Source organism: Anabrus simplex, chromosome 3 (assembly GCF_040414725.1).
Source record: "Anabrus simplex isolate iqAnaSimp1 chromosome 3, ASM4041472v1, whole genome shotgun sequence".
Taxonomy (NCBI): Eukaryota; Metazoa; Arthropoda; class Insecta; order Orthoptera; family Tettigoniidae; genus Anabrus; species Anabrus simplex.
Window position 1 is genome coordinate 297,215,685 of NC_090267.1, and position 14,723 is coordinate 297,230,407.

A 14,723-nucleotide genomic window follows, 5' to 3' on the forward strand; every position below is an offset into this window, starting at 1 on the left:
ATTTTATTTTTATCTTTTTAAATAGACTTACATTACAACTAGAAAATAATGAATTATAATTTTAAACGTGGTACTCGACATCTACTAATTTCGCATTATATGGATTACGATCTAATCTCTCATACTCATCGGTGGTCAAATATAAATTTTGGTTAACTGAAGACATTATTGTCTGATGTATAACATACGACTTAAATAATATTATGAATTAATCAGTTTGGTTATTGCAACATTTCAGCTGATCATACGATCCACCATTTTGAACTCAAAGTAGTCAAACCTTTTACAAAACATATGCGTTTTGCGCATATTTTTCATCAAAGGAATTTCATTAAAACAACTCTTATAAGATGTTCACCTTGCATCCCATTGCCTAGGATGTCGAATCCGCCTCTAATTATGAGTGTATCTCACTCAGTAGGCCTACTACTTTTCCGTCCGCCGACTGACGTGACGGGCGACGTTTCAGTATGAATACGCGATGTTATACACATAAGCCTATGTAATTCAGTGTATGTTTTGTGTTCTGTTGAACAACAACTGCGAACCATATTACAGAAAACTGAACAGTCTTTTCAATGCAAGCCATCCCAATATGTATCACTTCACCAAGGTTCTTCAACAAATACTGAGTGACATCTATGTATCAAAAGAAATGAATCTGTTTTGCACTAATAATAAACTTTGTAAAATAATGTACTTGCTCTTAAGCAAGAAAATATTACTTGACTTGAGAGTGGAAGGGCTGTTTGTTTTAAATTTCTGACTGTTCAAAAACGTCAGTATTTAATAGTTTTGGCATATTTTATATGACGAAGTTTTTCTGACCAATATTTTAATATTTATTCACATTTTAACCGTACGAATAGTTTTGTGTGAATTATATACGTAAGCCTATACTGATGACAGCCTTGAGTCTGAAAATGGGAAGGAAAATTAGTTTACAGTGGCATTTTTAAAACTGGGATACATGTTCGCTCTTTCAGATAATGACCTGCCGGTTTACGCTCCGGAGCTCACGCAAACCGTAGAAACTTTACGTCTGAGGAGGCACTCTGACATCTCTGGGATGGGGGAGGGGCGCTGCATCACACCTGTCTAGAGATTAAAACGGACAAACAAATAAGCAATGAAATGAAACATAAAAAAATGAAATATTTGCAAAAATTATTTTATTATCGTTCAAAAAGTCCCTCTCTGTTCAAACATCTAAAACACTGACTAGAGAATGATCGACGTCCTTTCACCTGTTGATCTGAGGGGAACATCTCTTCAGACATTTATCAAATTATTTTGTCATATTTGTACAAGTCTTAATAATAATACTCATCTTCCATGCATGGATCTGGAAACAAGATTTATGTAACATCGTCTCTGATATGTGGAATGAAGAAGACATGGGAAAGAGACATTAAAATACTTACACTCATGGTCTTACATATCCGACGAATATTAGAAGTAGTTCAATATTTGACAATGTATCGGTGGGAATACTTCCGTCTCCGAATGAGATTTCCAACCTCTAAAGCGTGCTACTCCTCATAACACTCAATATTAGTTTCACAAAATATAATAGTAACAAGGAATGATATTTTCTAGACATATGTACATATAAAAAGCAGACCTTTTAAGTACGGATTGAGAAATACAGCCCTTCTAAAGGGCCGAATAAGTTAAAACGTCTTACAAAACGTACAGCACATAGAATTACACTGACTGGTGATGGGATGCTTGATAATAGGGGAGGGTGGGGGGAATGTGTTCATTTATGTCGTAATGATGGGTCCGTCGGTCGGCGAGGCCCGGAACACTGGCGGAATGTGAGTCTCCAGAATGCGATCCGGAAATCTGGACTGTAGAACGCGTAGATGAAGGGGTTGATGGCTGAGTTGATCCACCCTGAAAATGGAAAGAGCTATGTCATTTGCAACGCTCGAACTAATGTACTGCTTTCATACGTATAACAGAAGGCGTTCTTGACGGAACTTTAAATTATGAGATAAAAGAAAGATAACATTAAATAAATTAGGCTCTATTCTAAATGATCATGAATTCTTTCGGACGTAAGCGATAATTTCATTGCTTTTTTTTTTCTCAAAATAATGGTGTCATACCACAATCAAGACACAGACCTACAGAGAACGGTCTGTTCAGGAACACAGCATAGCTTACGAGAGGAAAACACTATTCTAGAATTCAGTCCATCATCCAAAAGCAAACCTGGTTCGCGAATGTGTTGTTAACACGAAAACACCTTACATCTTTAATATGAATGTGTCGTAGTAATGGATGCCAGCCCAGTCATCTTCACAGGATCAAGATCTTGGACACCCCTCATAGCCTAGAAAACCCTTGATAAATAGCCGACATGAACCACATCCTACTGTACTCACAATAGCAGAACCATCTGTACTATTCTCTAGCGAAGTTAAATACCACACTGCCAACCTCAATCGTCATCCTCGTATCAAACCTAACTCCACAATTATATGCCGTAATTTCTCAATATTGTTACGTTATGAATATATTTCTACCACGCAGATCTATAATTGTATGCTCTCTCATTGTAAAAATATTGTCTGTATGGTCTTCGGAGGCCAAACGCCATTAGTTAATAATAATAATAATAATAATAATAATAATAATAATAATAATAATAATAACAATAATAATAATAACACCGTGCTTTAGAAATGAGTCTCCGTAGCAAGCAGTGCAGCTGCAGCTTAACTGAGTGCAAAATTCGGGTGGCAGCAATATCTGATTAGGGTCAGATACGAGAGGACAGATTACGGAAAACAGTGAATCGAGAGATAAAAAGCACAACGGTTCCAAACCAATAACAAAGCAACTTCGAAAGGTAAGTCTAATGATTGTATAATTACCAGGTTCATAGCAGATGTTGAAAGTGTTTACCATGAAGTTTTACGCATACGACAACGCGTCCACATTATTATCAAAAAATTTCACTAATATCCCACTACGCACGGTGTTCAAAAAATGTGTTATGGGTACTTTTTAATTCCTCAGCTGCTCTAGGAGTAGACTGGTAAACTGAGGAGGACTTGGCATCATCCCAGAAAAAATGTCAGGAGGTGACAAACTGGGACTAAATGGTGGCCAGAGTCCTCGTTCATTCCGTTTCATTTAGTTTAGCAATTAATGCATGCAAGATTTCATTATATTAAACTTCTGAGTCTACCATGCTGTTAAAAAATATCGGTCCAATATTTTGTGAACGTGAGGTTGCAATCTTTGTTAGTTTGCTTTTGAGCCCAGTTTGAAGTAAACGCTGTATCGTTCACTTGAAGAAAATCATGTCTGGTTTAAGGATCGAGCAGCGCGTGAATTTGAAATTCCTTGTGAAATTGAAGATAACGCTCACAGAGTGCTTCAACGTAATTAAAGACGTGTGCGGGGTTTCTTCTACGTCATGTACACGGGTTTTTGAGTGGCACAAGAGATTTGGTGAGGGTTGTGCTGGAAGATGATGAGAATCCGAGTCATCCTATTACATCGTAAGCAGATGAAAACATTCAGAAAATTAGCGAAATTGTACGTGCAGTATCAGAATAATAGCAGATGTGATAAAAATAGATACATAGACTGTAATGAAAATTTTGCGTGAAAAATTGAACAAAAGAAAAAAATCTCTTCGAAGCTTATCCCTGCTACAGCTGGTACCAGCTAAAATGACCTTTATGTGAATACGTTTTGGCTGATAAAAGCATTCCACTTCTTTAACATCCCCATACTCACCTGATCTGGCCCTTTGTAACTTTTTCCCTTCCCCAATGTGAAAAGGGTCTTGAAGGAAACTAATTTTAAATCCGTGGAAGGGTTAAAAGCAAAATCGGCGAAGGCACTGAGCTGGTGTCAGTTAATGACTTTCAGCACAGCGGAAGCTTCGTATGTGGTGGTGTACACTATAGACTGAGAAGGGGAGGACTAAGAATGTGATTATAGCAGGTTGTAAGATTCTCGTAACAAAGAATATTTATGATATCAGTCCCGTTCATAAATAGCCAAATCTCGTATGTACGTATGTATGTATGTATGTATGTATGTATTGAACCCATAACCTTTAATGCAGACTGAGAAAGAGCAAAATCCCTAATATTTTAATGCAAACTGACAGAGGTCCATTTTGATTATGTTCATTGACTGTGAGGCGGGGGAGCCGGGTGGTGTTCCAAATCCGTTCCCACGGGAACGTCAGTCTCAAACTTGAGCAGAAGGAAAAATTCTGGAAATGCGCGCCAAGTCAAATCAACTACATGACATCTTCGTAGACAGACAGAAAATAGTGCAACTAACACCGTGCTGCTTAGATGCCAAAATCAGGCAACCACTTATGTTTCAGTACTAGATTCGTGATGTCCTGAGTTTTCCACGCCAGTTGACTATAATTATTATGTGAACATTTCCAAGTGAAAAAACTGTCTTGGAGGGGGTAGCCGAACCAAAAAAAAAACCAGGGACGCCATGTTGATTTTAATAATTTTTCCAGATATGCCGGTTTTTCATCACAGCCCGATTTGGACTTGTATTTTGAATTAGATCGACAGTAAAGGAAACCGCATCGAAACAAGTCTTGGACTTTGAAAGCAAATGTAGGATTTAAACACCTCGGAGTTACAAATAACATCAAATTATATTTCAAATAGTAGAAGTTTTAGTTACGAACTTAGCATAAATGTTGTTGGCTCGTAGATTTCACTTTTCTACTCGGTGAGTAGACGTACGTACAAGACCTTGACTCTATTGCATTTAAAGTCTGTTTATTCAATCCAACGTGTCGTCTTAAATAGATTGGACTGTTGAAAGATTATTCGCTGTTCGTAGTAAAAAGATTTTCTTTCATTTAACAGCTTAAGATTGCAGTGTGGATGTTGCGTGAAGATACTCTCAACAGCGGCTTGTTTATGCAAGCAGTGCAGAACATATCAAGCATCCTGTACGAAAGGATGTAAGAAGTGTACGGGTCTGAACATAATTCAGTGTCACGAGTGCGTACAGCAAGAGACTAGAATATCTCGCGTGAATTTCTTTCTTTATAACATGTCATTATTTTCAGGTTATTAAACGTTTGTCAAAGCAAGAAAATACGACAATGAAAGCTCACATGAAAGAACTAATTTACTATATTTATTTATTTACTTATTTGTCGTAAGTCTGTACAGAGTTCTCCTCCATATTCACAGGCACTATACATATGGGTATATAAATGCCTGAATGAGTTTTTAATGAATGATTCCATGACTGAATTGAATTGTCATGCATGCATGAATAAACGAATGAACACTTCTCTCCCAGTCACGGATAGCCACCAACTGAGGAGAGAGCATTCGGTTCATAGAATAAATGCATGGATGGGATTATGCATAAGTACTGCCCGGTCATGTTATCCACCCCTCGTTAGAAAAGGAGCCACCTTCCCAGGGATAACACGCCGGCCCTTTCTCTTGAGGCCCAAACGGAAGACCCCACCTGATGTAATAGCTGTCAAACACTAATTTCTCACCGTTCCCTAATTTCTGCAAGGTACACGTAAGCGGAAATCCCGCTCTCCTTGTGCCCCCTCCCCCCTCCCTTTCTTTTTTTTCTCTGTTGTATTTGTAGTCACTCTACCCATTCGATTGGGATAGGCCCGTCCTATCCCGTCCTACTTCGGTTATAGCTAATTTACTATATGAAAGTTAATGGTACGAGTATGATGGTCTAAAATAAAGGAGTTCGCCAGCGAATCACGCTGCAGGTAGGAATCTTAACACCAGCTGTGTGACTTAAGATTACCGGTATGTATTACGTGATTTTTACTATATCAGTGTTCCATTTGTGTGCTCGGTGTAATAACCACTTTTTGAATAGTGTAAATATGTGTAATTTTAATGTTAAATTTAACGTGTGGGTAAACTATCGTAAACACAGCCATATCAGCGTGTTTAAATAGTGTCACTGCGTTTGTGGAGAGCAATATGATGGTTATATTCATGTCAAGACGTTGGAGTATTCCTTTTGTTTATTTTCATGACTGAGTCGCGAATGGGAAGTTTACTTTTGAACCAGTCAGAAAATCTTTTCCGGGAGTGTTTTTGTTTGTTTCTTAAATTCGTGACATTTTGATATTTTATATGTGTAAGAGTTCTTTCCCATGTCAGTATTTGTAAACTTTCGTGGTATTAAATGCCTCAGGGAATAGAGTAAATCTGCGTCGCGTCATGTGCGTTATTTTCTTGTATGTCGAAGTGTTCTGTACAATATTATAGGGAAGGATCCACCTTTCAATACTCCGTAGTAAGTTGAACTAAAAAGTAGTTACAACCTGTTTATTGGGACCGGTTTCAACACATTTCAAGTGTCATCATCAGCCAATTAGCGAAGATCTTAAAACAACTAATACATTGAACACAGGCAAAAAATTAACATTGTATCATATCGTAGCAATTCAGTTAATGTTCAAAACACAATAATCACAGTCAAGAGAGTAAACAGAACATCACTATCTTGCGTCGAAAACAAATATAGTTGAAGTTCATAAGCAGGTCAAGTATGCACTTATGTAAAGTCGTTGCTAGGCAGGTCTTGTAGGCATTTGTTTCTCCGGCCGAAGAGTAAAAGGTGACGTGAATGAAGTCTTAGGAAAACAGTGTAGGATTTAATTTCGTCAAATTCAAAGTGGATATATAGGTTTTAAAATAATTTAAAACGTTAAAAAAGAATAAAGCCAAATAATAATATATTAAAAATAGGAAGAAATAATGAAAGAAATACGAGGTTCAATTCGAAACAACTTGCCGTAGTAATTGATAAAGAAATGATAAATAGAGAAAGGGGGTGGGGAACGTTTATTAGAGGGTGGTGATGGTGGTGGTGGTGGTGGTGGTGGTGGTGGTGGTTGTTATTGTTATTAGAGGAAATACAATTGGGCAACAATCCTTTATATAACACTAATTCGAGGAAAAAAGAGGAAGAGAACCGACTCTTCGAAAAATGAAGATATCGGTTCAAGGAAGACAAGGGCCACGAAGGGCGTGAAAATGAAAGACTCCCTAGCCCTCGCAAACCTAATAGCATACTTGACCTGCTTATGAACTTCAACTATATTTGTTTTCGGCGCAAGATAGTGATGTTCTGTTTACTCTCTTGACTATGATTATTGTGTTTTGAACATTAACTGAATTGCTACGATATGATACAATGTTAATTTTTTGCCTGTGTTCAATGTATTAGTTGTTTTAAGATCTTCGCTAATTGGCTGATGATGACACTTGAAATGTGTTGAAACCGGTCCCAATAAACAGGTTGTAACTACTTTTTAGTTCAACTTACTACGGAGTATTGAAAGGTGGATCCTTCCCTATAATATTGTACATCTTCTTATTTCTCTATTCAATACGGAACAATCATGAAGTTTTTAACTTTAAATGAAGTGTTCTGTAGATAGAAAATGAAGTTTTGATGGTATTTTTGTCAAACCTAAAGGTCATTACCATCACGTAGTCAATGGTGTAGCGTAACATTTTGGAAGACAGTGTCAGAAATGTTGTAGTAAGTTGGATAGAGGGAATTCTTGCTAGGGAGTGGTAGGCCAAGGATTCGATCATTGAACTGGTCGAGCGTATGATGGATATGTCGGGAAACGCATGTATTCCGTTAAAACATGTTGTATATCCTAAAGTAGAATGTTGTGGAGGAGTCAAGTCCGTTACCGTTCAAGGTGTTTTCTGTTGAGGAGATGTTGTTAGTCCGCTCCAGGCATCTTGAGTCCTGAGAGTCTTGTGGTAGTATTTGTCATTCAGGCTGCGAGTACTGATGCTATCGTTGCAGTAGTATTGCTGGGATCGTGTGGGGAAAGATCCGATGATTTGTGTTGAACGGTTTTGGAACAGTTTTCTAGTGTGATGTATGTGACTCGGATCGCACGTGATTCTATGGTCATTTGTCAAAGTCAAGGGAGTCATTCTACCTAATAGTTTGAAGTAAAGCGTTGTACATATCTGATATTCTGGTAGATCTTGTTATGAGATGGTCGTAATGACATGGTAAGAATCGTAGTTGGAATATTTTAGAAGTTATTGTGTGTCCACATTGCCAGTGGGATGAAGTTTGCATTTAGAAAGAAACAGTCACTCGCTTTTGTGGGGAACGTGAATGTCACGAGGATCAGAGCGTTCTAGCGGACTTCCCTGAGTTACCGCGCAGTCTAGTGCTACGAGTTGCTAATGCAAATAGTGAGTAAGGAGCGATCATCGATATTTATTTTCACTTATTATGTATTTAATTTCACACCCAGAAGTGACTCAAATGATATGATAAAAGAGCACGATATTTCAAATGATATTTCACGTGTTGAATAACAGTTTTTTTTTCAGTTTACTTTAATTCGCACCGATACAAGTAACTCTTATTGGCGGCGATTGGAGAGGAAAGGGCTAGAATCGGGAAGAAAACGACCGTGGCCTTAATTAAGGTACAGCCCCAGCTGGTGTGAAGAAAGATTAGCCGGGCTGAGTTGCTCAGACTGTTGAAGTGCTTAAGTGCGGCCAGCATCCAGTATTCGGGACATAGTGGATTCGAACACCACTGTCGGCAGCCCAGAAGATGGATTTCCGTGGTTTCACATTTTCACACCAAGCTGTACCTTACTGCTTCCTTCCCACTCGTAGCCCTTTCCTGCCCAATCGTTGCCATAAGACCTATCTGTGCCGGTGCGACGTAAAGCAACTTGTAAAAAAGGAGGGTTAATCCCTAAGGGTGTTAAATGGGGGTTAAAACCCGAAAAAAATACCCATGCTTCCGAAACCTTTACGAACGAAAACTAAATTCCAAATGGCGGTATATATTTTTATATCCTAGATGTGAAATAGGAATTTTCAAACATTCCACCCTTAAGGCATTAAATGAGGTTAGCTCCGGAAATGGAATTATTCATCCCTCCAAAACCGTTCGACGTACGAAGTTGTAATTTTACAAGAAGGTTATTCTTTTAGGTCCTAGGTGTCATATTTGATGTATTTAAAATGTTTTAATAATAATAATAATAATAATAATAATAATAATAATAATAATAATAATAATAATAATAATAATGGTTTTAGGTCTCACTAACTACTTTTATGATCATCGGAGATGCCAAGGTGTCGGAATTTTGTCCTGAAGTAGTTCTTTTACGCACAGGATCGAACCTGCCAAGTTGGGTTCAGAAAGTCAGCGCCTGAACTGTCTGAGCCACTCTGCCGGCAAAAATCACTAACTAGAATCAAAACAATTTCAAAATGCAGTCATAACTCCCCTTAATATTTTTCGCAGGAAAGGATTCGGATTTATTTACAGGAAAAGTGAAATCTGCAATCAGCACAAAATTAATTATCGGATTATATGAATTTAGCGATATAAAAAGCAAGGACAAGGAACTCGTGAGACTTCATTAATGCCTGCTTCAATAATGACTTACACCACTGCCATTCTCAAGGTGGTGCGGGGCTGAGTGGCTCAGACGATGAAGGCGCTGGCCTTCTAACTCCAACTTGGCAGGTTCGATCCTGGCTCAGTCCGGTGGTATTTGAAGGTGCTCAAATACGACAGCCTCGTGTCGGTAGATTTACTGGCACGTAAAATAACTCCTGCGGTACTAAATTTCGGCACCTCGGCGTCTATGAAGACCGTAAAAAGCAGTTAGTTGGATGTAAAACAAATAACATTAATTATTAATTAATTCTCAAGGTGTGAACTAGTTTGAATATTATACTTCTGGTATTATTTCACGATACTTATTTCATTCAGTTCACAGCCAATATCCATTTTTCGTCTTTTTTTCGTATTGAACGCGAAAAACTTTATACTAGAATCGTTATAACGTTCTGAATTATAGCAGTTCACGACACAACAGCATCGTTTAGCACGACGAGGACGTTCCATATTGGCTCTCTACATGTAAATTACGTGTTTCAATATACTATTATACAGACAAATTTTCCGAGAATCAACAGCACAGTCGTGAGTTAGATAAGCATGGCCTGCTTGCTACCTCACTCTTTCGTCACCTTTAGCGCTAGTAGTCACTTGCACGCTCCCCATTGAAGATAAAGGGTTTATAGCCACTGGAGACTGGAGGTAATCTACATGGATATTTATTTTCGACTCTATATTACTGTCCTGTAATTAATTCTAAAATTTCATTGGTAGAGTGATGGGTACTTTGTTAATATTTCACGGGAGTTTGTAGCTTCAACAGTCCGGAGTTCATTCTTTCAGAAGTGTTGTGGGACAAACGCAGAACGCAGTGATATCTTGTTGAGTCTACGTTGTGCTTGTGTAATTATATGGATGCCCAAGTGTTATGTTCCAGTTCAATTTCTGTACTAGAGGTTTAATTTATTTATTTTGTGAGGTTAGTATTGGAGGTGTTTGTCAATTGATATTGCAGTGGACTAGTTGTTGGGTAGTGGCATGGAGGTTGCTTCATGTAGTAGCTGCGTCATGGCAGGGCAGGATGAATGATGCAGCGGGTACGCTCACCCTAGATGTGCGGAGAGTCACCTGACATACTTAAGAAACTTGAACCGTGTGTAACCACATGGATAAAGTGTTCATATGATTTAGTCCAAGGGAGTACCAAGACGCTTGTATATACTTGTGTGGATTAAGATTATTCAGGTTTAATTTGGGTTTGTTCTACAGCGTGTATACGAAGTTATTTCAGAGAGGTAAAACTTGATTTAGAGGTTACCCCCTACGATACTTTATTTAATGTTTTTATTATTGTTTCTTGGATTTAGTACTAGAACAGTGACGTAACAAAAATGGTAGTCACGCACAGAAGTTGTTTTCTTACAGGCACTTCGAAAACTTCGTGAACGTCCTCATAAATGAAACCAAATTAATAAGACATGCAATAAATACTTTTAAAATTAATCAAGTGTAAGATTTCACTATATTCAAGGAAAACCATTTCTCCAATAGGTAATAGCTTTATTTTAATCTATGAGAGATAGATTCACATAGTTTAATTGTAATGGTAGAGTGTTGGCTTCCGGATCCCAAGATGGCGGGTTAAAACCCGGCAGAGCTTGTCGGATTTTTGAACGGCGGAAAAATTGTCCATTCGACACTCCATGTCGTACGACGTCGGCATGTAAACCATCTCTGGTGTGACATTTGGTGTTTACCCGACAAAATTAATTAAATCTCAGCCATAGACGCCCAGGAGAGATCGAGTTTAATCTGTCTGCCATTTAGTAGGCCTAGAGTGAAAAGGGACGTCGAAATTGACGAGCAGACAGCCAGATGGCGTCGAATTAATGTCTGTACACGGTAGCAGAGGCCATACGATTATTATTATTATTATTATTATTATTATTATTATTATTATTATCAATATTATTAGATAATGCAGCCTTCGCGGCTCAGGTGGCAGCGCGCCGGCCTCTCGACGTTGGGTTCCGTAGTTCAAATCCCTGTCACTCCATGTGAGATTTGTGTTGGACAAAGCGGAGGCGGAACATGTTTTTCTCCGGGTACTCCGGTTTTCCCTGTCATATTTCATTCCAGCAACACTATCCAATATCATTTCACTTCATCTGCAGTCATTAAGCATTGCCCCAGAGGAGTGCAACAGGCTTCAGCAGCCGGCACAATTCCTATCCTCGCCGCTAGATGGGGGCTTCATTCTTTCCGTTCCTGACTCGGTCGAATGGCTGGAAACAGGATGTGGATTTTCATTTTCATTATTGGATAATATCGGGATTTGGGTGATAAATTAGTGAACCTGTAAGTTTTAGATTTTGTTACTGTAGGGAATTAAATTTAGTAACTTAAAGTAAAGGGACCGGTCTGAGTGGCTCAGACGGTTGAGGCGCTGGCCTTCTGACCCCAACTTGGCAGGTTCGATCGTGGCTCAGTCGGGTGGTATTTGAAGGTGCTCAAATACGTCAGCCTCGTGTCGGTAGATTTACTGGCACGTAAAAGAACTCCTGCGGGACTAATTTCCGGCACCTCAGCGTCTCCGAAAACCGTAAAAGAGTAGTTAGTGGAACGTAAAGCAAATAACATTATTATTATTAAAGTAAAGGGGACTGTTTGATTTGAAGGAACATAGTTGTCTAAAGTGTAATGTTGAAAATTTGTTTCATTTTGATGGTTGAATTTGTTAGCACAAGAAGTGCGGGAATTTATCAAGTGATCTTCAATCATCCTGCTCCAAATCTGTAACATGATTTTGATTCGTTGAAGTACAGCTCTCGGGAGCCGAGCTCGGGACTCTTGCTATAACTAAGACCGTCTATCAGCGTGATACCAGTGCAGAATACCTGTTATGCGGCATCGACCGTTAATTAAGTCGGAGTGACTTACGACTGTGTCATGGACCGATAACTACCGAGTATTATGTTTCAAAATATATTGTTCAGTGTTGTTTGCAAAATAAAATGGTAAACGTCTCAGTCGAATTGATTTATAGGCCTATGTGATACTATCTAATATCTAAGCGAAGTCAGATTGTGGGTTTCATTATTATTTTAAAGAAAAATAATCGATGGCATATTAGACAGTAAGACGTAATAACAAGACCTTAACTAATATGCTAGTCGGTAAAGGTTTGCCATCCCATCCTTGCCATAGGGTGTCCATAGCTTTGCCGTCTGTTGGTAATATTATGAAGTATTGTGAAGCTTTATGAGTGAGTGAGACACTGTGAACGAGGTCGCTGCTGAATGATGTAGCGAGCAGCTTCGTCAGGCTTAATTACTTCAGGAACGAACTACTTTATTTGAACGATTCACATTGAAGAGTGTGAATGAGTGAAGTAGTTCATACGGATGAACTAGTTCGACCCATCGCTAAAGCTATTAATTGTCATTCTTATTTTACTAAGGCCATCAAGTTTGCTATTAGAAAATTGTCAGTGATATTTCATAATCAGTTTTTTTATGAACAATAATTCAAATAGTTGTTTTACTCCTGAACACCCGTAAGTTCCGTCAGCAAGTGATGAATAGCCCTTCAGAAACCCTCTAAAGAAGAATCTAATAAGAATGCCAACGACCAAGCCGAGGTAAAGTATATGCGACATAAACTTGCTTAAAAGGTTCAGTATGTATGGTTATATAAGTTCCTATGTATTATTTAGTCATTTGTTTCGGTGATGTGATTTGAGGAAGAAGATGAGGTGGGTGCTGCCATGGCATTCACCTTAGTGTAGGAGAATGGAAACCACGGAAAACCGTTCTCACGAGAGCCGATAGTGGAGATATTGGCAGAGTACTTTAATGTAAGCAACCCATAGTCGCTCGTGACTAACTGGTGAATAATTGCATTTTTAAAAACTCAGATGCCTTTGTATTTGTATGCCATGGTATTACTATTGTTTTTCGAACTGAATTACATTTGATTACGTTTAATCGGCGCAGTATCTTTTGATTATTTGTCACTCTCCATTGAACGCTGAGGAAGTGACGAGATTGCGAACTAAAATATAAACATTATTCTCAACAGCGAGCTGCATGGCAACTGCACTAATTAAACGTATTGTTCCGAGTGCAGGGTCCGAAGGACAACAATGCCAACGCAGCGATGACAATGTGCGTGGGATCAGAAAAATTACCGCCGGTAAACTGTTGAGGCTCGTGACAAGGAAGCTTCGTAGAAGAAACTGGAAGCTCACTAACAAGCAAGAAGGCGTCCAGAATGATCTTGAAGAGGAAATTGTGAGAATCTTTCGCTGGTCATATAAAGACTGGAGCCGGCGCTAGTGAGTCGGTCTTAAGTTAGCCACGAGAGATTTACCAGACGGCCGCTAGTCAGTGACGAGTCATTAGGGAGTGCGTCATTAATGAGTAAGTCGGTCTTGATTACGGAAAGTTGTGCACTATATATTGAAATCCTGGCTTTACTGTGAAAGGTCGTGGAGAAGAGCAGGAATTCGACGCGCTGGATGGATGTGTGCTTGATTACATCGTGAGTACAACCTCGGTCGAGTGGAAAATTCAAACACAGGTGAACTTGTAAATAATTGTAAATAGCATAGTAGACTTAGTCGATAGAAAACACGCTACCTCTCTGAGCAGTGATTTAATTGTTTAAGGATCTTGATAACTCAGTACAGTGTGTAAAGGTAGTTTAGCTCGAAAAACGAAAGCAATTCCATGTAAACAAACACAAAGTTTATGGAATTTAAAGAAAAGTAAAATCAATTACTCAGCAATAAGTCACTTCCAACCATGCGTTTCTTAGATCAAAATACTTTGCCAGCATCCCTGAACCACTTCGAAAGTTTGTGAGTAGAGTTCACTTCCGTCATGTGTATTGTGTTGACATATGATGCATGAAGTAAAATCAAAATTTCTTACCGAGCCAAACAAGAATAGACATGACTAGATCCGGCACGTCGACGAATGGTGTCAGGATATAAATGATGAAGAATGGAAGCCAGCAGGCCACGAAACCACCCACGACGATAGAAAGAGTCTGCGCCGTTTTGCTCTCCCGTCTGAAGGATGATACTCGACTAGTGCCCTCTAGCGGTAGGGCGATGGAAAAGTTGCCGTCCACAGACGCCACATCCAGTGCCAGGGATTCAGGTCGTGACGTCCGGCCGTACATGCTGGAGCGAGTTGAATGTTGGATGTCGTTGCATACGGCAGGGCAGTAGGAGTAGTGCGCGCGCATAGAACGGTGATGATTGGCTGGAAATTCCAGCATGCCATGTCTGTTGACAACAAATA

The 14,723-nt window shown here is 39.0% G+C and overlaps 1 protein-coding gene across 1 annotated transcript in view; it reads right to left on the reverse strand.

The window, feature by feature from the left end:
* Window positions 1-1,186: 1,186 nt before the first annotated feature.
* The window catches only part of LOC136867248 (probable G-protein coupled receptor No18), a 1,741,601-nt gene continuing 1,728,064 nt past the window's right edge, over window positions 1,187-14,723 (reverse strand). Inside the window, exons 12-13 of the mRNA XM_068227059.1 lie at window positions 14,349-14,707; window positions 1,187-1,899 (exon numbers count right to left, since the gene is read on the reverse strand). Of these exons, the coding sequence (XP_068083160.1) occupies window positions 1,763-1,899; window positions 14,349-14,707 (496 nt within the window). The 3' untranslated portion in view covers window positions 1,187-1,762. The remainder of the gene's footprint in view (window positions 1,900-14,348; window positions 14,708-14,723) is intronic.